The sequence below is a fragment of the Babylonia areolata genome, chromosome 1 (genome assembly GCF_041734735.1).
Source record: "Babylonia areolata isolate BAREFJ2019XMU chromosome 1, ASM4173473v1, whole genome shotgun sequence".
Taxonomy (NCBI): Eukaryota; Metazoa; Mollusca; class Gastropoda; order Neogastropoda; family Buccinidae; genus Babylonia; species Babylonia areolata.
Genome location: NC_134876.1, coordinates 80648674 through 80675267, shown reverse-complemented (window position 1 = coordinate 80675267; position 26594 = coordinate 80648674). Strand labels below are relative to the sequence as shown.

The following is a 26594-nucleotide window of genomic DNA, read 5'->3' as shown; positions in this document are numbered from 1 at the left end:
ACAGCTTGGATTCTTCTCTCGATGTCCGCAGTCAGGGTCCAAGTCTCGCAGGCGTAGAGCAATATTGATATAACCAGGGAACGCATCAGTCTGATTTTTGAGCTGAGAGCGATGTTTTTGTTGTTCCAGATGGTGTTCAGCTTGTTGAGTGCCATTGTTGTTTGGGCAATTCTCGAGAGTACTTCTGGTTTAGATCCTTCATCTGACACGATTGCTCCCAGATATTTGAAGCTGTGGACTGTTTTAAGCTTTTCGTCGTTGACTTTGATGTCAATGCTGATGCCGTTGGTGTTGTTAGTCATCAGTTTGGTTTTCTCCGCACTGATTTGCATTCCATACGATGTGGAGGCTTTGTCTAGATGTTTGACCAGGCTTGCCAGTTCTTCTTCTTTCCCAGCCAGTCCATCAATGTCGTCGGCAAAACGTAGGTTTGTGATTGTTCTGCCGCCTATGCTGACTGTTCCTACATGCTCTTCCAGTGCGTCAGTCATTATTCTTTCTAAGTATCCATTATTATTATTATTATAGTAATATTGGCCTTTTAGGCCTGTTCCTGTCCCTGTTCTTGTTCCTGTTCCTGTTCCTGGTATCTCCCTTCCCGCCTGAGTCCGCTGGGACGACAGACTGGCAGCGTCCCTTTGCCAGACTCCAATAGCGTCCTGGGTTGAGCGTGGACGTTACAGCCCAGCTATTCCCTTTCGTCCCTTTTCCCTTGTTTCCCTTTTCCCAGCCCAGTTGCGTCCTTTGTCCCTTCGCGAACATCACCCGTTCGTCCATCTTCTCATCGTCGTCCCTCGTCGCAGCATCGTCGTTTATCATCTTTTGTCGAACTTCATCACTCCAGCTTTTCCGCCAGCCCCCTCAACAGTGCCACCCACCGTTTGCGGTAGGGGTGGGTGGAAGAGGTCAAGATTTGTGTTTGTCCCCTCCCCTTCTTTCCCTCACGTTCCCAGAAGGGACATCGACTTTATCATTAGTCATCACCCGGGATCCAAGTTTGTGTGTGTGTGATCATGAGTATGTGTGTGTGTTTGTGTGCGCGTGCATGTGTGTGCTTTGATTGCATGAGGGTTGTATGCCATAGTTTGTGACAGTATACTTTTTGTTTGGGGGTTTTCTTTATTGTCATTTGTTTGTATTTGCAATCGTTTGTCGTGTAATAAAACTTTATTTAACCTTTCAAGTTCCTGATTCCTTCTGTGTGAGAAGGTAGGTCCCGTCCCAGGAGGGTCGGGGCGCGACACAAGAACTCCATGGACCAATAAGGTACGTATGGGTAATTTCGAACAGCGTGTAATTGCGAACTATTCGTATACCGCCCCATTTCGAAGCGTTCTTAACGTTTGTATTTCACAATTCAACGTCTGCTTCGACCTTTTTCTAATGCCTAAATGAATATCCATTTCCAAGAACCAGTCAAACATCAGCTATTTCTGGCTATTTCCGCGCTCTTTCTTCTCTCGGCGCACCACTGCCGACCAAGGTTACAAACGTGCTCTCAAAATCCTAAAATCAAGGGAAGCAAATTGTAGGACTCGAACTTTAATACAATTTAAAATTGTCGATTTGATCGGATATGTGGAATGCGCATTACCAGTGCTGGGAGAATTAAGAAAGCATAATGGTGACAGATCAGAATGTCAGTGTCGTCAGGAATCTGCAAAATAATGTCGTTTGCAATTAGACCATAGGATGTTTTGACGTGAGACTATTTGCAAGCGATGCTGCTCAGTTACTGAGCACTCTCAAAAGGGGGTGTGTATGCGGTGTGGTGTGTGTGTGTTGAAATGTCTGTCTGTGTTTGTGTGCATGTGTGACTAAAAACCAACAGCAGAACAGTCTTGTGCGGTGTTCCAATAATATGTTATGTCTGAGTTAAAGACCTGCTTCTGTTTTAATTGTCTACATGTACCCAAAGCCATCGTTTGCAATTAGACTTGCCTGTTCGCATTTACCCTCAGGCACCCCAGGTATTTCAAATCTCGACAAAACGTTGAAAAGATTGAGCAGACGAACGTTTCCTGATGCAACCAGTCGGAGAAAGCCTTCAAAAACAATAGAACAATAAAACACGACATGTCATCTTTATAGTACACACGATGAGCTGGTCGCTTCGATTGGATCGTTCGCAGTTAGGCATACCTATCCTAATATCTTCTGAAACACACGTTGATATCATTTCATATTTGACACCTTAGTTGCTGTTAGAACCGAGGTGCAAGGATTGTTAATTTCAACTTCTTACGAATAAGAGTCTTGATAGAAATTATTACTTACTACCTGAACGCGATCGACTGAATAGAAAAACTAAAGAAAAACAAACAAAAATCGATTCAATTTCTAAACGTTAATTTGTTATGAAAAAGGTTTTTATGCTCATAAACTATCAAAGATTTTAGAATTTTCAGAAAATGAGGAAGAAACGAAAACCAGATTCTTTTTATCAGAACAACAATCAGGGTGCTGTATGAAACCTTTGACGGGTAGCATTTCTAATCGGTATGGAGCTATTGTTCGGGTTGGTTGGCATTGTCTAGATACTCAAAGACTACTACTAAGTTTGAAATGAACAGAGCTGATTTTCTTTTGACGCACAAGTCATTCCTTCATGTTAACAGCTTTTTGTAACATCTCAGAGAATGATATCGAGAGGAAAGGGCCGAAAAAACAATACGTCTACATCCACAGCCTTAAACATTTTGTTCTTGTTGGGATTCACAGACTGTTCATCTTACCCACAGCCACCCTCTCTCTTTTGAGCCGATAGAAAGTAGAAGATGATGTTAAAGAAGGATAGGAAGGATAAAGAAAGGACAACAGAAAACAACTCACAAAAAATACAGCAATGCGTCGGATAAAGACAGCAGCAGCAGCAGCAGCACCAACAACAACAACCACCACCACCACCACCAACCACCAACCAAGCACCAACCAACCACCACCACCAACCAACCAACCAACCAACCACCACCACCACCACACACACACACACACAAGAAAACAAAACAGAGACATCTTTTACATTGCATTTTCTTTGTTTGAAAAACTTGTCTGGATCTATCGGGCTTTTAAAAAAAATTACATTGTAAATTTCTTGCTTGGAATGCGTCTAGGTATTTTTTTCGTTTTCTCGTGAACGAAAACACACACACACACACACACACACACACACACACAAACCGAGACACATAAAACGGGTTGCATACACGGTAAGGTCCAGACGAATGGATAAAAATGGTAACGCATGTTGTTGGGCCAGCAGTCGTGTACTTAAATGAGCGTCGGCGATGCATTGAAAAGACCCTGAAAGATGAATCATAACAATGGCTCTGAGCCTATTTGGTTGTTTATTCATTTTCCCAACCTCAGGGTGACTAAGGCGTGTGCAGTCCTTTGTGTATTGGGAGAGGGGAGGAGTGAGTGGGCGTGTCTGTCTGCATGTCTGCTCTTCTTATAGATCACAACACTCGACAGATAATAATGGAGAGCTCAGAGTCTGCGACATTTCCTCCCATGAATGTCAAGAAAGCCCGGAGATGTCCCTTTGGCTTTTTGGAACATGGAATGACGTCTTGGTGATGTTTTTGGCAAAGTTGTTAGCTCGTTCTGGGTATTAGATATCTCTGTACACCCCCCCCCCCACCCCTCTCCGACCCTCCTTTCTGTGTGTGTGTGTGTGTGTGTGTGTGTGTGTGTGCGCGCGCGCGTGCATACGTGTGTGTGTGGGTGTCTATGTGTGTGCGGGGTGGGTGTGTATGTGTGAAAGAGAGAGAGAGACAGAGACAGAGACAGAGAGAGATGTCAGAATAAGACGAAAACCGATGCTGTGTGACTGAACTTTAAACGTTAATTAGGCGTTGGACAAGGTCGACTACCACCGGTGTATGTGTGTGCTGACTGTGTGTGTTGATTCTCCTGTAAATCCGCTTTCACGTGTGATCTCCGCCATCACTGTAGTATTTTCTTTCCGGGTTGTTTGGCTGTCTGTCAGCAGGCGTACCCGAGGCCGTTATGGACAGTTAGTTGTTTTTTTTCTGAAATTTTCCTAAAGTGTCTGCTAAAATCGAAAACCAAATCAACTAGAACTGGGCGGTGGTCCAGTTCGGTATCGGAGTCCAGAAATTGGTCAGAATGATTCTTCACCAGCTGCAGTAAGCAACCCCCAGTACAACGTCTTTGGAAAACTTGGATGGATTTCTTTCGCACTTCGTGAAATGAAAACTCATGTGACAGGGATACGTCAATAAAAAATAAATAGATTTCTGGTGGCGATCTTTGTCCGAACCCCGAAGGCATTAGTTCCTTCATCGATTGAGCAATTGACCAGTCAGCTATAGCGTTTACAGCACTGGGAAAAAAAAGCAGATAAACAAAAACAAACTCTGTGTGGGATTCAGAAAAACGTGGACGTGTGTCTGTGAGGAAGTGTTTGGACACCACTGACGCCCGTGCCAGACGACGCCCCCCCTCATACACCCCCCAAGTGTTGTCCGATGAACCCGCAATATTACTGAAAACTGTTAATCATCATAACAGAGTTAGGGTGCGGTCTGTGGAGTGGGGTGGGGGGAAGGGAAGGATGAGGGGGGGGGGATGCGATAACAACGATACGTGACCCGGAAGAATTAGACAACGCCGGCGATTGTTCGCACGCACACACGAACAGTAAACAAAACAAACAAGGATTGCGGAAAGTACGATAGTTGTTACGTTCTCCGCCTCAACTGACACCCCAGCAGCGCTCCCTACGGTGTAAGAGGAAGTAGAAGGAACAGGAAGTGAGGGGAAGAAGAAATGACGCTCACATGTTGTTTGTTCGGTGTTGGCGTGTCTTGGATTTTTGGTTTGTTTTGTTTTTGTACAAACGCACTGGATTCCTTTTGACATCAACTGTTGAAAAAGACCCGACAAACAACAAATGAACAAAACAACAAAAAGAACACCAAACAAACAAACAAAAAACCCAACAAAAAACAAACAACAACAAAAACATCTCCAAAACAACCCCACAAAACAACAAAAGAGAACAGAAAACACACACACGCACACACACACACACACACACAGCACATACACACAAAAAAGTATGGCGAAATATATCTACGACAATTGTCACGTTGTCCCTTGTTTTTATCTTCCTTTCTTTTACTTTTCATGGCTTTTCACATTATCGGACTTTTTTTTCCCCTAGCAGTAGTGTGTTTCGGGTTCGATTTTGTTTGCTCCTCATTGACTTCCTTTGGGCTTCAACTGTCACTGTCGCCAAAGGCAGAAAAAAAGGGCGTGTTGAATGACTCAAAAAGTGGGTGGCAAATCACAGCAACAATTATAAAAACAACAATAAAACTCCGTGTAAGCTTGACCGTGTCTCTTTTATAAGTGTGGTGTTTAATATTTACAAAATGCAGTAAAGGCGACCAAGGAAAATGTTCTGGTTTTTAACCGGCCATTAAAGACGTGTAGCTGTTGTTAATATTTGTCAACACACTCTTTCAGTGATGAGAAAGGGATTTACAGGGATTGTCACTGTTGGGACCGTAGTAACTGCCTCGGAGGAAGGCGGCAGAATGGTAAAGACGCTCATCTGCCAATACAGAGTCCGAGTGGGTCTGGGTTCAAATCCCGCTCTCGCTCTTTCTCCCAAGTTTGACTGGAAAATCAAACTGAGTGTCTAGTCATTCGGAAGAGACGATAAACTAAGGTCCCGCGTGCAACACGCACTTGGCGCACTGAAAAAGAACCCACGGAAATGAGAGTGTTGTCATCTGGTAAAATTCTGTTGAAGATTTCCACACTGATATGTACACAAATACCTCTCTCTCTCTGCATGCACTCAGGGCTTGACCAAGCGCGTTGGGTTATGCTGCTGGTTAAGCATCTATCTGCCTAGCTGATGTGGTGTAGCGTATATGGAATTGTCTGAACGCAGTGACGCCTCCTTGAGAAACTGAAAGTGAAACTGCTTCGACTCAAAGCAGAACGCTCCCTCAGTCTGGCGTTGAAACCATTTGACATTAGAGTCTCACGAAAATATCAAACAAATCTAACCGGCGGGTCGCGACAAAACAACGATCTGTTAAAATATTACCTGTGATGTCGTCATGCAAACGTCGAAGTACAACAGGCTCAAATGAACGTCGCAGAAATGAAACTGAATCAGCACTGAGCAGTGCAGGGTCTGCTGGGGTGTGTGGTCAAAAGGCAGCATCACTTTGATACTTGCCTGTGGACTGCTGGAAAAACTACAGGATGGACTTCTCACTTTTCACGGTTTTGTTGTCTATTCACTACAAGGTGATTTAGACACGTAAGCATTCAGTCAGTTCAGCACAGCCCCAACCCTCTCATAATATGGGTTTGGAGAATGGATGAGAGGGCAGAATAAAAGTGGGTGTGGATGAGAATGGGAAGAGTAGGAAGGGGTGGTGGCGGCGTTGGTGGAGTGAAGAGGACAGCCTGAGAATAATATCATGGAGAAGACACAGGTGATGAGAGCAGAGAGAGGGAGGGGGGTGGTCGTTAGGAAAACTGAAGGATGTGGGTGGGAGGTAGAAAAATCGTTCAAACTGCCAGACAGTGTGACAGTCACTGGCGCGGGATGCCGCCGTGCACGTGAGCGCCGAATAAGATAGGCCACAATCTTCTGTTCTGCTATTTTCATTTCTGAAGAGAAGGAAAATCATATTTAAAAAAAAAATCTAGTCTTTATCATCAGACACAGTCTGTACATTTTTTCGGACAGATCGCGAACTGAAGATTAAAACAACTCCTCGTGTTCGCTGTCAAAGTCAAGGCATTTCTCACGATATGATCCATATATAATAAACCGCTGGAGAGTTCCGTGCTTATATGACTTACAGAGGAACGTCACATGATTTGTGCTCCAGAAGTGAACTGGCTCTCCGAAATTGTATATATATGTACACACACACACACGCACACACACACACACACATATATATATATATATATATATATATATATATATATACACACACTTACACACACCAGCCGCCGTGGCGAAGTGGTTAGCGTCGCGGACTGACGTCTGGGAGGACGCAAGTTCGAATCCCAGAGGAGGTGTTTTTTTCGGCCTGCGGCCGGCCCCTACCCTCAGTTGAGTGTGCTATGGGCATAAATGGGGAGACTGGGACCACACAGTCGAGTGTCGCCCACTTCACGGATGCGTCTTTGGGTGTGTTGCTCTAATTACCTCACCAACACTACAAGTGTCTGTATCTCTCGTGCCTGGTTAACGCCGGGATATCATCATGACAGAAAGCGTACAGTACAGCCTTGTCACGCAGTCCCAAACCAAAATGGACCTCTATAGCAACATCGTCATCCTCTTCCTTCATTATCATCAATATAAACAAAACAGTTTCAAAGTCTGTGGCCTTTCACGCCCTGCTCTCATGGTGACCTCAGTTTCGATACCCCTCCTCTTCCGTGCTTGGGGTGAGTCCTGTCAGTGTCGTCAGTGTCGACAGATTCATGGGTGGGCTGTTGTTTGAGGGACGTGGTGGCGGTCTCCACTCTGGGAGGGACGCTCACTCAGTCTGGCTCCGCGACTAAGCCATTATTGTTGTTAGTAGGGGGGGTTCGTAGGTAGTGTCCTAAGTACGTTAAGTCAGAACAGGCACCACTGGACACCACCGAAGTGACTCAGCAGCAGTGCAGGGTCTCCTCTAGTGTGTGGCCTGCTGGCGACCTAACATCGATGGTTTCCTGCGGACTGCCAACGCTGGAACTGTGACGGACGAACCCGGGTGTAGCCGTGTATGGGGGAATCTAAATGAGCGGCGTGTGAGTAATGCCACTGAAACGGTGCAGATGATGGGGCAGGAAAAAAACAAACGTATACATATACATTGTGCATACGATGGCACTTCATTGTACAGAGTTTGGATGCAGCAATGGAGGCTATCAACTGAAGAAATGGACGACAGACAGACAGTACATGTTCGCTGCTTTTGCCTATGTAGATTGCTTTTGGCAAATACAAATTAGATGCGCATGCGCAAGATCCAAGATGGCCGCGGAACTCTCCAGAAGTCAATCGTCAGACTGTGGACAGTGGAGTCAGAACGTTGCGCATGGGGAAACGGAATGGTATTCTTATCCCTTTATCACTGGTCCCACGAGCAGTGGTTTTTGTTGTTGCTTTTTTGTTCATGATACGTATTTTTTTCTTCACCGAGTTTTCGAAATTGCTCATTCAGTAATGCACTTTATCGTTAATCTAACACCACAAAGGCTGTCCAGTATGTTGAGTTTTTGCGAGGGCCAGGCATCTGCTCCTTATTTATTTATTTATGTGTTTTCGCGTATATTGATATGTCCACACGCTTTGACGTCTTGAAACTTAACACCACACACAATTTAAAAAAATGAAAGAAACAATTAAAAAAGAAAAAAAGCGGCTACATTCCGATGGGTGGGAGGCGGGTGGTGGTGGTGGTGGTGGTGAATTTTTGCATTTTAAATAGAATTTTCAGTCAAACAGGAAAGTAAAGTGATGTGAATTATATGAATTTTGTCACTGAGAGCTCGGCGAAAATTGTGCAGACGATTATGGTACAATGGGACATATAGCTCTCCAACATGTTGTTGTACACATATCACTGATTCCCTCCCACACACATCTTTAATATATCAGTCCAATGGTGAAAAAAACCCAATATATATAATGCAATAACTGAACAAGGATGATGTGGTGGAGAGCGAGACTGTGCAGGCAAAAAACGTACTATGGGACAGAACTGTCCAACATTTCGTCACCCAATTATGAATGATTACCTCCCATGAAGGTTATCATGGAGAGAAAGAGTTCGCAACTGCGAGACGAGTGTTTTTTGCATAATTATGTGCGCACATTCCTGCTGAGAAGGTTGTTTTTTTCTATTGAAAATGGTTATGCGCTCAGTTACACTGGTGGATATCCAGCACCCACAGATCGAGGGATCTGTGACCTTGGTACTCCAGTCCACAGATCTCTCTCATCCTCACTCACGTGCGCAGAGAGAGAGAGAGAGAGAGAGAGAGAGAGAGAGAGAGATGGACAGACAGACAGACAGACAGACAGACAGACAGAGAGATGGACAGACAGACAGACAGACAGACAGACAGACAGACAGACATAGGTATGTTAAAGTATGTTCAGAACGTACCCTCCATTTTCATTCAAACCAATTTAGAAAAGAAAAACAAACACAGCATACGTTTCTCTCATTGAATCACAAAAAGTAAACAGCAATAGAACTATTAGGCAGACTCTCTTTAAATATTTTTTTTAAAGTAATAAAGGCAGATATCAACAATCAAAAGAGCAAACTGAAAGTAAGAAATAAGGTTGATTTTCAGAACATCAAAATTCTGGTTATTATTGTTATTTAAAAAAAGAAGAAAAAGGAGCAAAATGAAAATGAACATGCCAAAACTATTTCAAGCAGCTAATGGTCATGATCTGGCGATACTTCACTTTAAAAAAAAACATCACCAACAACAGACGGTTTTGTTCCATTTCAAGAAGATGAAAAATCCCTGTACTAGCAATATTTCATTGATGATTCACCCAAGGATGGAAGGCAGACAATGACAGCTACATATCAAAAAGAGCGACATTCCAGTACGAAAAACGAATAAGCATTATCACGGCGAAGGAACCAGTGGCCAAGCAGATACTGCGGAGGAAGTGGGGCTGGATCGGACACACCCTCAGGAAGCCAGCGTCCAGCATCACACGCCAAGCCCTGACTTGGAACCCGCAGGGAAAGAGGAAGAGAGGCCGGCATCGCAACAGCTGGAGGCGAGATACCGAGGCAGAGCTGAAGCAGCTGGACTGGAATGGCCAGAACAACCCAGAACAGAGTGCGATGGCGAGGGGTCGTCGATGGCCTATGCTCCACCAGGAGCGATGGGCAAAATGAATGAAATGAATTATCACGGCGAGCACAAAAGAGGCACTGCAACGAAAGGATCGACAACAGCATGCAGTCTTCTGATTTCCCCAAAGCTGGAATCAAATTTATGTCTCCTTGGAACATGGGTGATGCGAAAAGTAGATACATCAACAAGGAAGAAGAACTGTTACACTTCACAAAACAAAAGCACGCGATTCGAACCACGGCAAAGAAAAGGTGTTGCTATTCTGAAAAAGACAAAAGGCCTTGTTTGATATTCCTATTCACTGACTTAGTCGGGCATCTACACATGGTTCTTTTGGAGAGAAAACAACACCGACAACGCATTTGCACAATACAGGTTCTCGGACACGAACAATGCCCCTTCGTGTCCCCATCTGAACAGACCGACTTCTGGCGGTACGGCAGCATGTGGTCCATCTTCGTGCAGTCCAGCTTACCATTATTTGCAGGTCTGCTTTCAAAAAGTTTTGAGTTCGATTCCCCGGGTTGGCAGTACAAACCAGCCCCCCTCTTTGCCCTTCTGAAAGCGATATGGAGGCGTAATCACCACAGAAAGAAGACGTAATCACCACAGAAAGAAGACGTAATCACTACAGAAAGAAGAAAGACATAATCACCACAGAAAGAAGAAAGACGTAATCACTACAGAAAGAAGAAAGACGTAATCACCACAGAAAGGAGAAAAACGTAATCACTACAGAAAGAAGACGTAATCACCACAGAAAGAAGACAGACGTAATCACCACAGAAAGAAGACGTAATCACTACAGAAAGAAGACAGACGTAATCACCACAGAAAGAAGACGTAATCACTACAGAAAGAAGACGTAATCACCACAGAAAGAAGACGTAATCACCACAGAAAGAAGAAAGACGTAATCACTACAGAAAGACGCAATCACCACAGAAAGAAGACATAATCACTACAGAAAGAAGACGTAATCACCACAGAAAGAAGACGTAATCACTACAGAAAGAAGACAGACGTAATCACCACAGAAAGATGTAATCACCACAGAAAGAAGACGTAATCACTACAGAAAGAAGAAAGACGTAATCACCACATAAAGAAGAAAGACGTAATCACTACAGAAAGACGTAATCACCACAGACAGAAGACGTAAACACCACAGAAAGAAGACGTCACCGAGCACACAGACGGTTCCGTCACCAAAACGTAGTGAATGGAAAAACAACCACAGATAAAAAATGGTGCAGACAAACGCTTCGCATATCAATGGACGAAGCAGCAGCGACGCCTGTTCCGCACTGGCTCATGAATGATAGTTGTGTCCGACTCTGACCATCAAAACAGCAGAGGAGGCAACTCTGTTCCAACCACCTGGGCTAGAATCGGATGATAGCGGAGCATGTCTTGCCCAGGTTACACATCCCCACTCTCTCGGCCAAGAGGGTTTTAGGACTGTCGGCGTTGGGATGGTTCCCAAAGGCCAATCAGCCCCCCAAGGCTGCAGCTCTAAGAGCCTGTGCAATCTTGCCTCCTAGTTTCACAAAAGACTAAGACTGGCGTGTATCCATACACCAAAGTACGTAAATCGACATGCTACAATACTGGCTGAGAACCTGGCTGGGATGCGGAGTCCAGCAATGTACAATCTCCGCAAAATGACACAAGTTAATTTATAATACACAGTCATGTTCAAACGAGTACAACCGATAGCAATTAAGTCACAAACCGCTTTCAAGGTCTGAACAACGAGTTGGGTCTATTATACTTTATAGGTAGATCAGGCATCTGGTGTATAAAAAACAACACTCTGCTTTGACCAGAGGAATTAGCTAATATGGTACAGCGTATATGGACAAGTCCGAACGCTGACACAGCCCTCCTCCATGAAAGAGAAACCGGTAAAGCTGTGCTGCTGTGTGTTTTCATAAGATAGAACTTGATCTCTGTCTCTCCAGGCATGGATATCACCGTCGGCCAAATCACCAGATCATTTTTTTCGATGTAAACCTGAATGTTGCGAGCTTACATGAAAAGCGGACAAACATCGGTGGTTCTGCCAAACGGGCCTCTGCTTTGACAATGGCGCGTGTCTGTCTTGGCTGCTTCTTCCTCTGCCAGGAAACACCGGTCTCTTACCGCTGGACAAGAAAGCAGCTGCCCTTCATCGGGTGGTGCTTGAGGGTAAAGAAGATGGTGTGGAGGAACCACAGCCAGCCAATCAGCCGCATCGTCACCATTACCACTGGGCAGACCTAGGCATGAGATGAAACCTTTGCCCCTTTCCTCTCAGTCACAGTACTGTCTTTGTTCTTTAGTAGTCTTCTCTGTTCTTTTTTCTTTTCTTTTCTTTTTCTTCCTTTAAACACCAAAGTATACATCAGCGACACTGGGGAAACATCGTAACAGAAGAGGATGTAGCAAAATGAAATGAATGTAGCAAAATCAGCTAAGCATAATTTTTTTTTAGAACTAATCAATGTTCAGATTGGGCAGCTTTCATATGTACATTGCATAAAAATGAATAGAAGGTATACTCAGTAACTTGTACAAAAAAGACAAACATAAAACAACGAAAATATATCAACACACGCATATATGCGCGTGCATGGTTGCATGAACCCGTAGCCCCTCCCCCTCAAGGAGTTAAGAAATATTCTCATAAAAGGAAGAAGAAGAAGACGAAGAAGAAGAAGAAGAAGACGAAGAAGAAGAAGAAGAAGAAGAAGGAGGAGGAGGAGGAGGAGGAGGAGGAAGAAGAAAGAAAGAAAGAAAGAAAGAAAGAATAGACGAAATAAAGAAAAGTGCACTTAACCCCCCCCCCCCAAAAAAAAAACAAACAAAAAAAACAACAACAACAAAACAACAACAACAACAAAACAAAACAAGTCTCTCACAATGGAATTTCAGCATCACCCTAAAAAAAAAAAAAACGCTCTTTAATCAAAACATTCTCTTCGATGTTCATTATTCACCTCGCACCATTCAACTACCGAGTTATTCATTCATCTTGCTTTTACCGCCTGCTTCGCGTGCGTGGGAAAAAAGAAGAAGACAGCACCAATTCAAAGCAACTAAACCTCTCACACTCAACACACACACACACACACACACACACACACACACACACACACACTGTAGGTAACACCCAGCTTTCCTCATGAAAACCTCTCACAGACGCAGGACGAAGACAAGGCAGCCCAGCAGCAGAGCGGACATCAGCAGCCCGGATTGGACAGAGGTCATCAGCACGGGCATCGCGGCACCCGTGGCCTGACAGCCGTTAGGTCGGGCACTGACGACGAAGTCCTTGACAACGTCCCCTCCGATGCAGACCCTCACCTTTTCCGTGCACCGGACCAGAGCCTCGTAAGCCCTGGACACACGTGGGAGGGAGGGAGGGAGGGAGGATGTGGTCAGTCTGGGAGCACGGGCTTTACGTATCTGTCACTTTGGTTTAAACCGCTCAGAGCTTGCTCTCCGACAGGCGCTATGTAAGTACCCATATCATTCATTCATTCAAATATCTTTTACTGTTCAGCAGTACACATGATTACAATACAGGCAAAAGAAAGTGCCCATATCATTCATTCATTCAAATAATCTTTAACTGTTCAACAGTACACATGATTACAAGCAAAAGAAAGTGCCCATATCATTCATTCATTCATTCATTCATTCAAATAATCTTTAACTGTTAAACAGTACACATGATTACAATACAAGCAAAAGAAAGTGCCCATATCATTCATTCATTCAAATAATCTTTAACTGTTCAACAGTACACACGATTACAATGCAAGCAAAAGAAAGTGCCCATATCATTCATTCATTCAAATATCTTTTACTGTTCAGCAGTACACATGATTACAATACAAGCAAAAGAAAGTGCCCATATCATTCATTCATTCATTCAAATAATCTTTAACTGTTCAACAGTACACATGATTACAATACAAGCAAAAGAAAGTGCCCATATCATTCATTCATTCAAATAATCTTTAACTGTTCAACAGTACACGTGATTACAATGCAAGCAAAGACAAAGAAGCATCAACAAGTTCAAAACTTATACTGTGCTCACGCGTTGCTCTTCTATTTTAACATAACGGCTGATGAACCATACTATCATTTGTGTCAAATGCCACTGTCACTTTATTATACTTTAACGTATCTATTCATTTATATATGTCACATATTTTATCACATCACTGTTTCGTTTTTATGAGATTATTCAGCACTACCTTGGATAGGCTCTCAAGACCTAACTAGCGCGTTGCGTTTATGCAAAGGTCAGGAATGAGCTCATTTTTTTTGAAAACTAAAACAAAATTGTTAACACATCACAGCAGATGTGGTGTAGCGTATATGGATCAGTCCGCACGATCTGACACCTCCTTGAAACTGAAACTGGACGGCCCTCAACGGGACATTACTCTCCAACTTCCTGCTCATCCTTCTCCCCTGCAACCCCCTCCCTTCCACCCATCCTCCACTCCGGCCATTAGCGCGTTTGCCACCTTGCCAGTCCCCCCTGAACCCCCCCCCCCACCCCCCAACTCTCCACCCTCCTCCTCCGCCTTTTTTGGTTGAGTGATGATAATTGAAACATTTTAAAGTGTAACGACATAAAATTAGAATTTCTGCCGCTGAAGCTGAACGAGTATCGCAAAAAGCCACGAAACCCACAATGTAGGCTCAATGTACAAGGGGCTGCATGGGATGCTGGGGTGGCCGGGCAGCCAACACCATAGGCTGGACACTGCCCGCCGGACCCGGCTGCCCCTCGCGAACAGCCCATCGAGAAGTGTTCCTTGTTATACAAAGCTCGGTACAAGAGAGAGTGTTGCAAATACCCATGTGTGTAAGCCATTGCACTCTTATAGTGTAGGAAAAAAAAATCTCTCTGTTTCTGTCTCTTTTAGTCTTGAAGCTTTTGAGCCCCCTTTCTCTTGCTGGGCACTGGTTTTTCGCGTGACGTGTCATTCTCATTATCATGGTATCCATGTGGCTCCCTTTGTTCGCAGGATTTTTTTTCTCTCTCTCTTACACACACACACCCGCACGCGCGCGCGCGCGCACACACACACACACACAAACACGTTTCTTTTCAACAAATTTCCACATTAAAGACTTCATGTCAAGTTTTGTAAAAAAAAAAAAAAAAAATGGGGGTACATAAAACAGCAATGGTTCTCCCCTATTTGGAGAATGAAGAAGATTCCCAATAAGCCTAAATATAATATGTCAAGTTATTGGCTGTTGGATACACATAAAGAGCTTCCTCAACTTCACTTGTATACACAACATATAAATGCATGCGTCGTCAAACAAACAAAAATGTTCAGTGGCTACTTTTCATAAGAAATGTATTAACTAGCACTGGATTAGATCATGTTTGGAAAAATCTGTTCACTTGTAGCATTAAAAGATTGAAGTTTGCTATGTCCAAGAAGCTTAAAAATGAATATGTAAAATTTTGGAAACAGGAACAAAACAGTTCATCTAAATTAGAATTTTACAAGAACGCTCTGACAAATTATGAAATTGAACCATATTTTAAAAAAAATACAGCAAATGCACAACACAGGAAAGCACTGACTATGTTACGAATCAGCACCCGTGACTAACAAATCGAACAGGGAAGATATAAAAAACAACAACAACAACCACACCGAAAGAACAAAGACTGTGTGATACCTGTAACAGTTTAGAAGACGAGGTCCACCTTTTAGACAATATTGTGTAAAATACAATACTTACAGACACAGATTCCAAATCGATATATATGTCGTCCAAAATGCCAAGCCTAGTGTACTGATCCTACTAAAAGGATTACAGCCAAGGCTGGCGAACGTTGTTCACGAATGTTTCTTATCTTCATATGCTCATATTTATGTTTTACAGTGTCTTATAAACCTTATGGTTTTATGACAATAAAATGTTCTATTCTATTCTATTCACACACTCACAAAGATAACTACCACTTACGCGCACTGATCACCGGACATGTCCGATTCCCCTGTGAAAGTAGCGAAGCAGGTTTTCACATCTGTCGCCTTCAGTTCCAGACACGTCTTGTTCAGATCTGCAGGTGAAAGACAAATGGGCCTGTTTCCATCATTTGAATCACATTCTTCATACCATTAACGCTCATGTACGTTTATATGTATTTGACTGTGCTTTCATATCTGTGAAACTGCATGTTTGGTGCATATCTGTTATGCATGTGTGGGTGTATGTGTGAATGTGTGTCTTCATGTTTTACATTTATTTGCTTATTTATCATCATTGTTGTCTTATTTATTTATCTATTAATTATTATTATTATTATTTTATTATTATTATCATTACTACTACCCTTTTTTATATCATAATTATTATTTATCTATTTATTTATTTATGTAAGCTTATCTACTATTTATTCTTTTTTTTTCTCAAGGCCTGACTAAGCGCGTTGGGTTATTACGCTGCTGGTCAGGCATCTGCTTGGCAGATGTGGTGCAGCGTATATGGATTTGTCCGAACGCAGTGACGCCTCCTTGAGCTACTAAAACTGAAACTCATACCATTAAACGATGTGTCTTGGTAAGTGCTGTTTACCGGTAATGTCTGTTCGTGTCGCATGATAAATAGTGCTGCTCAAACCTTTGCCGCGACTCGTGAGTGAAATATTGCGCACACTCACGTTTAGATCTCAATATATTGGTCAGTTTGCTGCTTTTTAATTGAAAATTGAAGGTTTTATCCATTAATTATTTTTTCGCGTGTCAATATCAAATGTATTGTTTTGTTTGTAAACAAAGGAGTAAATAAACATTAAAACTGTCATATAACAAGATCGATCAATGTTGTGCAAACATTTTGAAATGGTTTAAAAAAAATTTAATCTTAAGGTAAAGGGATACTTTCACTGCAAATGCTTCATCATGCTGCAGCAGCAACAACGAGACCACAACATTATCATCAACACCACACCCACCACATTATCACAAACCCCACAGTATCACCAACACCACACCCACCACATTATCACTAAATTATCACCAACACCACACCCACCACATTATCACTAACACTACATTATCACCAACAACACACCCACCACATTATCACTAACACTACATTATCACCAACACCACACCCACCACATTATCGCCAACACTACATTATCACCAACACCACATTATCACAAATACCACACCCATCACATTATCACCAACACCATACCCACCACATTATCACCAACACCACACCCACCACATTATCACCCACACATTATCACCCACACCATACCCACCACATTATCACTAACACTACACCCACCACATTATCACCAACACCACACCCACCACATTATCACCAAAACCAAACCCACTACATCATCACCAACACCACACCCACTACATTGTCACCAAAACCACACCCACTACATTATCATCAACACCACATAATCACCAACACCACACCCAGTACATTATCACCAACGCCACACTCACCATAGATCACAAACACCACACCCACCACATTATCGCTAACACCACACCCACCACATTATCACTAACACCACATTATCTCCAACACCACACCCACCAAAGATCACAAACACCACACCCACCACATTATCACCAACACCACACCCACCACATTATCACTAACACCACATATCACTAACATCACACCCACCACATTATCACCAACACCACTCACCATAGATCACAAAAACCATCACCACCAAAGATAAGAAACACCATACCCACCAAATTATCACTTACACCACACCCAACACATTATCACCCACAAACACCACCACATTATCACCAACGCCACATCACTACCACATTATATCCACCACCAAGACCCACTTTCTCACCCACCTCATCACCACCCGATAATCACCAACACCCGCAACATTATCACTCACACCAAACCGACCACCACCACCAACACAAGATCACCCACACCACACCAATCACAACACGTAAAATCTTACATGTCTGTCTGAGTGTGTATGTGTGCGTGCCTGAAATCTGAATGACACTGGAAACGAATGATAAGCGCCCAATGGCAGCCGTCAGTCGATCTACCCAGGTAGGCAGCCTGTTGTGCAAATGACCCCGTGTTTGAAAAGCACTTTCAGAGCTTGGTCTTGGTCTCCGACTGAGGATAGGCGCTATATAAGTATCCATATCATTCAACTACACCCCCAGCGCTCACCGTCTCTACTGTCACACAGGTGCCCAATACCCCTGGAGATGGTGGCGGGTACAGGGGGGTCCTTGGCTCGGGTGCTGTTGGCCTGCTGCAGGCACCCGGTCAGGTTGGCGTACACACACAGGTAGTACTGCTGCAGGTGCATCGTTTCGCTGGGAAAAAAAAGAGAAAAAAAAAAGAAAAGAAAAAAGTTTCAGTGTCAAGGAGGTATAAAAACGTGCGGACTGATTAAATGAAGAAAAAAAGTACGCTTCTCCACATTTGCTACGGGAAAAAAGGTTGCAGTGTGTGTCAAAGAAGTGTAAAAGCGTGCAGACTGATTAAAGAAAAGTTCGCTTGTCCAACTCCATATCTGCTTGGGGAAACATTGTGAGGCGAGGGATGGGGGAAGGGGGCTCTGTAGGTGGACAGCTGCATAAACCAAAGGTGCTGGACAGGCCTTGAAGACTGAAAGAACAACAACAGCAAATAATTAAAGTTTACCACACACACACACACAACCGAACACCGGGTAAAAACATACTCACTTTGTTTGCACAAGTGAGTAAAAAAACTGGTGATAACTCGTTCAGGCACGTACAGCATGCTGTATATATTGACAGGATAAAAAACCTCCTCGCACGCGTTCACACAAATGTAAGCGTGTCAGCATGCGCGCGCGCACATATACGCGCTCGCGCACACACAAGCGCTCACACACATGCACGCGTGCACACACGCATACACGTCGTACGATCATAGTGAAGTCCAAACCACCTTTATCCTTCTTCTTACGTCGACTCTGCAATGGTTTTGGACATCCAATCCAATTTTTGTTTGTTTGTTACTTTGCTGTTGGTTTTTTTCCCTGCTGGTTCCTTTAAGCATATGTATACATAGTCTCTCTCTCTCTCTCTCTCTCTCTCTCTCTCGTGTGTGTGTGTGTGTGTGTGTGTGTTTTGTGTGTGGAGGATAGTGGTGGTATTGGTGGTTGTTAAAACTTTTAAAAGATCTACACAGACTGTGACAAAGGTTGCAGTACAACACACTTTGGCTGTGTCAGTGCCCGTTTGCCCGACAACGCTAAGTCACAGAAGAGAACCGAGCTGTGTGGGTATTCCCCTTTTTCCTAGAAAATCCCCTGTGGCAATGCGTAAACACTAGTTGTTTTATGACTTCTCGTTTTTTGTTCTTTCTTATCCCCCCCCCCCCCCTCCCACCCACCCCTGACCTCATCACTTCGTTGGCAGCTTTGGACTGTCAGTTTGCTTCAACGGAAATTGAATTCTAATATTACTACCATTACGAGCCGCGGTAGAGATGGACTACTGCTCCAACAAATGACAACTATGATTTCATTTCCACAGCGCACTCTTCCATTATAATGTAGACCTCCATGCGCTTCACAAGAAAAACGTTATGGTAAGACAAAGGATCAAAGCACAATAAATTCACACACACATACACACATGCACGCATGCACGCACACACCCCCCCACCCCCTACACACACACATGCATACACACTGGCACGGACACGCACACACACATACGCAGAAACGCACGCTCTTTCTCTTTCTCTCGCACACACATCCATACACACGCACAAACACACACACGCTCGCTCACACACATACATACCCATTACACACACACACACACACACAACTACCACCCCTCCCTAACATCCCCCCAAACCTCAACCCCTCCGCCCCCCCCCCACACACACACACGCACGCACACACACACACACACAAACACGCACACCCACCCACCCATACCCAACACACACACACACACACACACACACACTTGCAGATGCTGTCCAGGTGGAACTTCTCCAGCAGGAAGGACGGGTCGTCGATCTCGGAGACCCGCTGTAGGTCCTTCACCTGAGCGGCGCTGACCTTGTGCAGGTAGAACAGGTGCGCGTCGCTGCACTGGCCGATGATGTTCTGCTGCCGGGCACAGTCCGAGAACAGACCCAGGCTCTGCGCGCTGCACGTGCCTGCAGAGAAAGCACAAAAAAAAGACTCAGTTCTGTTCAGTTCAGTTACTCAAGGAGGCGTCACTGCGTTCGGGAAATATCAATATATATGCTACACCACATCTGCTAAGCAATCTGCCTGATCAGCAGCGTAACCCAACGCGATTAGAGAGAGAGAGAGAGAGAGAGAGAGAGAGAGAGAGAGAGAGAGAGAGAGAGAATCAAAAGAGAGAGAGAGAGACAGAGAATCAAGAGAGAGAGAACACTGAACACTGAACACTGAAATGTTTTAATGAAAAGGCCATTGGCCCATGTCAATAGGGGTGGTTACAGGTAAATGCATAGGCGCAACACAAACATAACACTATAAGCAACGAACTTTCAAAGCTTTGTCTAGGAATATAGCCAAGCGCATAACCAATGATTTGTTTTCACTTGCAAAAAGCAATGTCATATTAAACAAGGACGGAGTATTATAATACTTAGAGGGGATATACTGTTGTCTCAGGTCAGCATATTGAGGGCATTGTAACACAAAGTGAACTTCTGTTTCTTTCTGAAAATCACAAAAAGGACAAGACAGCTCATCATCTGTTACATTACGTTTAAAACGTAATTTATGTGTATTGAGTTGTGACACACCAAGTCGTAAACGTGTTAAGCTAATTCTGGCTTGAATATGTTTCAGCTCCAACAAAAATGGTGATAGTACAAGACTACTTTTAAAAGTACGATATAGTGAGAAACGCTCACTGTCTGATAGCTGTAAAGACCAACGTTCTTTGTATTCATTTACCAGTCTGTTTTTTAATGTGCTTAGAAATTCTTTTTCATTTCCCACCCCCTGATTCTCCCAAACCTCCTGAAATCCATATTTATGTAACAAGAAACAAACAGATGTGGCCCATGTATTCCGATTCTGCTGATGGATAAATAGTAACATTTTATATGCTTTCAGTGGTAACCGATGTTCTGGCATTTTGACAATTCTTAGCCAGTACTTGATGCACCTCAAGTATATATTAATATACAAGGGAAATCTGCCCAGTTCACCATAAACCATTGCATTTGGTGTTCTAACACTCACATTCAAGAACCGTTTTAGCGCAAATGTATGCACTTTCTCTATTACATCAAGATTTGCAATCAGACCCCAAACTTCCGCCCCGTAACTAAGCATTGGTTGAATTTGCGCATCAAATAGTTTAAAAAATATTTTTGGGCATTTTTCACCAACTGATCGGAATAACATGAAAATACTAATCACCCCCTTTTTTGCCCTGCCAGCCATATCATGTAATGTATGGGAAAAAGTTAGTTTTGTTGACAAAATGACACCTAGATACTTATACATGTTTACAACTGTCATTTTTGCTTTTCCATAAAACCACCTTTCATTTTCCGATAAGTACCCACCATTTCTAAACACAACAACGTTAGACTTGTCAAGGTTCACAATCAAGCCAAGATTCATGGCCGTATCATATAGCACATTCAGCTGATTTTGCAGACCAGTTACAGAGTCAGATATCAGAATTATGTCATCAGCAAACATAAGAATAAGTATTTCTAGTACATCAGGTATCAGCTGAACACCATGCTTTCCTTTGTTAATAATATCAGATGCTAGTTCGTTGATAAATAAAGAAAATAAGACAGGACTGCACACTTCACCTTGTTTAAGGCCTGTGGGACACATGAAAGCATTACTTAATTCACCGCCTGCTCTAACTCTGGCTTTCACAACATGATACATGCTAGTTATTGCATTATACATTTTTCCGTGTATACCTCTTTTTTCAAGGACATTCCACAAATTTATTCGTACAACTGAATCAAATGCTTTTCTAAAATCTATGAATGCGACATATAATTTCTTATGATAAGACAGTTGTTTTTGAACCAATGCAAACAGAGTAAAGACATGATCGATTGTACTGTATTTCTTCCTAAAACCTGCCTGACTTTCATTTATAACACTGTTCTCTTCAATCCACTTACTAAGTCGTTGGTTTAAAATGTGGCTATAAAGTTTACTGCAAACATTCAAAAGGGATATACCCCTATAATTGTCGGGAGAGTTCTTATCACCTTTCTTGTGAAGTGGCTGAATAACCGCTTCTGTCCACTGGGATGGATATATACCTGAGGTGAACAGTTTGTTGAAAAGTATAACCAGAAATGGCACAATAACAAGAGCTGCGTGTTTGAAAACCTCCCCTATTATGCCATCGGGGCCTGCAGCTTTTCCGTTTTTCAGAGCACGAATAGCTGCGAATACTTCGCCTTCAGTTATGTCTTTTTCAAGAACATCAGTATCATACTGGTCATGTTCATCACCAGGTTGTGTTTCTGGCTGATTTAAAACATTTTCATTTACAACTTCCTGACAAACATCTGATTGGAAGATTTCAGAGAAGTGCTGGAACCATTCGTCCTTGCTGATAGAATTACTTATCGTAGCTTTATTTGTTAAGGATTTTATCTTGCACCAAAATTCTTTTGAATTACTGATATTTTCATGTAATGATTTCACAACTTTTTCACGATGGGCCTTTCGCTTTATCCTTAACAGTTCTTTATATTCCCTTCGCTTTTGATTGTATTGTTCCCTCACTCTTTTTTCCTCATCTAACTGCACGCTGTCCTCGCTACCGCCATCTCCAACTTGGTGTTCCCTCCCACCGCTTCTTGCTCTGGCCTTGTTACATTTTGTTTTAACGTTATACAACTTACGCAAATCTCGGCGGAGTTCGCGTTTTGAGTCTTTGCACTCAGTATCAAACCAAGAGTCTGTTTTTTCTCTCCCCACAGTGATTATTTTTTTCATACAGGAGCTTGCATTATACAATGCTTTGTTAACACAACTAATTGCTTCATTAACATCAGTGTTAATTAGATTTGTAGCCTTTTCCAAGTTGTTCTTGAATTCAGCTTCAGACAATTTACCAAGGAAGTCGTTTACTTTTTCGGGATCCCATCTCAGTTTTTCAATTCTTATAACATTTGCTGTCACATTTTTCTCGGTTTCAAAAGTAACGTTTCCACAATAAAGTTCAACAGGCATGTGTTTCGACTCAATTCTTGGTGATACGTTCAACTGTTTACATAATTTTAGCAAGGTATGGGAAACAATAAAGTAATCAACAACACTACATCCACTCGGTGAGATGTATGTGTAGTTACCGAAATCAACATCACCTTCAATACTGCCATTAAGTATACATAAATCAAAGCATTTACACAAATTTAACAAATACTTTCCAAAATCATTACAAACTTTGTCCTTGGATGTTCGTGTCGTCTCTCCATCATCGTCATCTAAGGGGTCCATACCAAGGTTGACGCTGTCATTGCATATGTTCTTTCCTCCTGTACGCGAGTTGAAATCTCCCATCAGCAAAAATGGACAATCACCGTACGCTTCAGTGAGGTCCATCATACATTGTTCTAAGATTGCAACCCCATTATTGATATCAGTGTCACGATAGTAATCAGATGAACTGGGCGGTAAATACAAACCGATCAAAAGGACTGGCGAGTCATAAGCAAAAAGTTCGCGTGATATTTTCACAACAACAATATTGTCATATTCTACATATATTTTTTCTATATATTTAGACAGTTCCTTTTTCACAAGCAGTGTCAGGCCACCAGATAAACGCGCAGTTACTCCCTCAGATAAACGAACTCCTGGAGTAATAAAAACGTCATGCTCAGGAAATAATTGAGATGGGAACTTTGTCGCAAATGTTTCAACCAAAAGACAGAAATCAAAAGTACAAAGATAAGATCTTACATCAGTATCATATACAAGTGATAAACCTTCAATATTATAAGTGACAAATTTTAAATTTCTGTCGACACAGGCCTGGCCGAATCCCTATTTGTTGTTCTCTTGCCTGTGTGTGTGTCTGGCTGTGGTTTCATGAAGTGTGGACTGGCGTTTGGGTGTGCCGCTTGTGCAAGAATGACTTCTGGTCTTTGTGGACTGTGCACGTGTTGTTCTGCGTGCCGTCCCTGATGCCTGCTTCGCTTCGCCTGCAGAGTTTGTCATGACGTCACCGTGTGGGGTGGTTTGTTTTTCAGTGTGTGTCACCAGTGCAGGGTCATGTTTATGTTTGTCAGCTGATTCTGTCCTGTCATCTGTCTGTCTGTGATCTGTGGTGTTGCCCTGTTCCGAAATCATGTAAACGCAGTCATTCTGCGGACGGGAACTGTTTGTTTTGTGATTGATTTCTGTACTGTCTGCTGTACTGTCTGTATTGCGATCTTTACGATACTGTGTGTCTTCTTCAGCTGCATATGCACCATCGTGTGCACAAACATCAGTGTTAGGTACACTCACGTCAGAGTCTTGTACAGTCTGTAAATTGTCATTCTCTGTGCCAGCTTTGCAGGCTCCTTCCTTATGTGGTGCTGCCTGTGTTGCGTCATCGTCGTCTTGTTTGTCTTGTCCTTCACCCTGTGTGTCAGTACTCGTCGTCTGCTCTGTAGTTTCAGTTGTGGGGTTAACTGACGGTTCAGATGTATGTAAGATATCTTTCTGTCTGTTAGTGTCGTCATACCTGGAATCTTCTTGGACAGGATTGTTTGTCTGTCTGCTGTTTGTATGATCTGTATTGTCACACAGTACCTGTGTCTGGTGAGAACCACCTGTCTGTCCACTGTCTGTATTGTCACACAGTACCTGTGTCTGGTGAGAACCACCTGTCTGTCCGCTGTCTGTATTGTCACACTGTACCTTTGTCTGGTGAGAACCACCTGTCTGTCCGCTGGCTGTGCTGTCATACTGTGAGGTCGTCAGGCTGGTCACAGTGCGGGGCCTTGATGCAACGGGTGGAAAGGCCTGCATTGACGACAACCAGTGGGGGTACGCCTGGTACTGCTGCTGGCTGGTATACCACTCCTGACCGTCACCCCAAGCACCGTCTCCGAAGTCGCTGTAGTAGGGATACCCGTCATCGTAGTCGTTGACTGTGACGTGCCGGACATCCTGCCTCCACCGGTAGTGGTCCTCTCCCTGTCTGCTACGTGCCGTGGTGTTGCGGTAGCTGGAACGCTGGTCCTTTGCATCCACACCTTGCTGCTGCTGCCAGCGGCTGTCACCACGTCTTCTGCTTGCTTCCTCCACCACCAGACGGCTCCCTCTGTAGTAGGCATGCATGCCTCGTCGTTTGTGTTCTTGTATTGTCTCTCGTTGTCTATCTGTCAAGTCCCCAGCAACCGTGATATTCTTTCTCCTCAGGGCCGCCTTTCCTGTCGTCAGAACTGACATTTTATCTGACCATCTGGTAAATTTGACAATCATTGGCGGGGGTCTTCCTCGGGAATCGTTGTAACGACTGAGGCGATGGGCCCGCACAATGTCGTCGGGAGTCCACACTTTGCCAGGCACCACACCATCCAACACCTCCAACACCGCTGCGACACAGTCGTCATAGCTTTCATAACTGCTGTAACGAGGAATGTTAAAAAACTTCAAGTTTTCTCTGCGCGAAAATAGCTCCAGTCTGTCAACTTTCGCTGCCAAGTCCGATGTGAGTTTTGTCATATCATCCTCCAGTCTCAACAGGTTCTGTTTTGTGTTGTTCGTTTCAGTCAGCGAAGTGTTCACTGCCTGCTCCAATGCATCAGACTTCATACGCAGCACGTGTATTTCTTCTTTCAATTCTCGCACTGCACTGTCGATGCTGGACGAGATTTGAAGCGAGAATGTTGAAAACTTTTTATCCAAAATGTCTTTTATCGATTTTTCAATGTCAACCTTTTGTAATGCCAACAATTTTGACATCTTCGGATCCGCTGGTAGTTCTAGTTCATCACCATCCATCATTTGCTGAATAAAAATGACTTAGGACGTAATAATTAACAAAAAACTTGGAAAGTTTGGAGAGCTCCTAAAAAACACGTCTTCTCTGGTACATGAACCTGAACTCACCCCCAAGAGAGAGAGAGAGAGAGAGAGAGAGAAAGAGAGAGACACAGTGTCCTGTGCGTGCCTGCACCCATCCTGAACACAGCGCAGGCCTCCAAGGGTGGCGCAGGATTGTTCCAAGGGCGGGTGGAGACAGTGCTTCTCTGGGTCCTCCCCAGCACCTACGGGTGTTTCTCTTTCTTCAGAATGAGCAACGATGAACTATGGAAGCGAACACGACAGACAGCAGCCTGCCGAAGAACTCCTCCACAAAGAAAATTGAAATGGATCAGCCACACGCCCAGCAAGCCTTCTTCATCCAGCACCACACAGGACAAGCCCTCGCTTGGAAAAGGAGAAGAGGCCGGTGCATGATACAGGGCCTACGTAGCGCACACGGACAGAGTCCCGCGGTGGTGCCACAACCTGGTGAAAGACATGAAGGGGACAGGCCGCACCCGGAGACAGCTGAAGCGACCGGCACAGGACTGGGCTGGCTGTTCAGTGCTTGCTGGCGGACTACGTCCCACACCAGACGGGTGGCAACAGGCGTAGGCTAAGTGAGGTGCAGGAAAAGCGTAGACCCTGTGTGTGTATGTGTGTG

General features: G+C 43.6%; 1 protein-coding gene across 1 annotated transcript in view; it reads right to left on the bottom strand.

The window, feature by feature from the left end:
• Positions 1-12753: 12753 nt before the first annotated feature.
• Positions 12754-26594, bottom strand: part of LOC143293789 (uncharacterized) — a 24950-nt gene continuing 11109 nt past the window's right edge. The window contains exons 2-5 of the mRNA XM_076605039.1: positions 19899-20094; positions 18112-18260; positions 15886-15982; positions 12754-13270 (exon numbers count right to left, since the gene is read on the bottom strand). Coding sequence (XP_076461154.1) covers positions 13066-13270; positions 15886-15982; positions 18112-18260; positions 19899-20094 — 647 coding nt within the window. The 3' untranslated portion in view covers positions 12754-13065. The remainder of the gene's footprint in view (positions 13271-15885; positions 15983-18111; positions 18261-19898; positions 20095-26594) is intronic.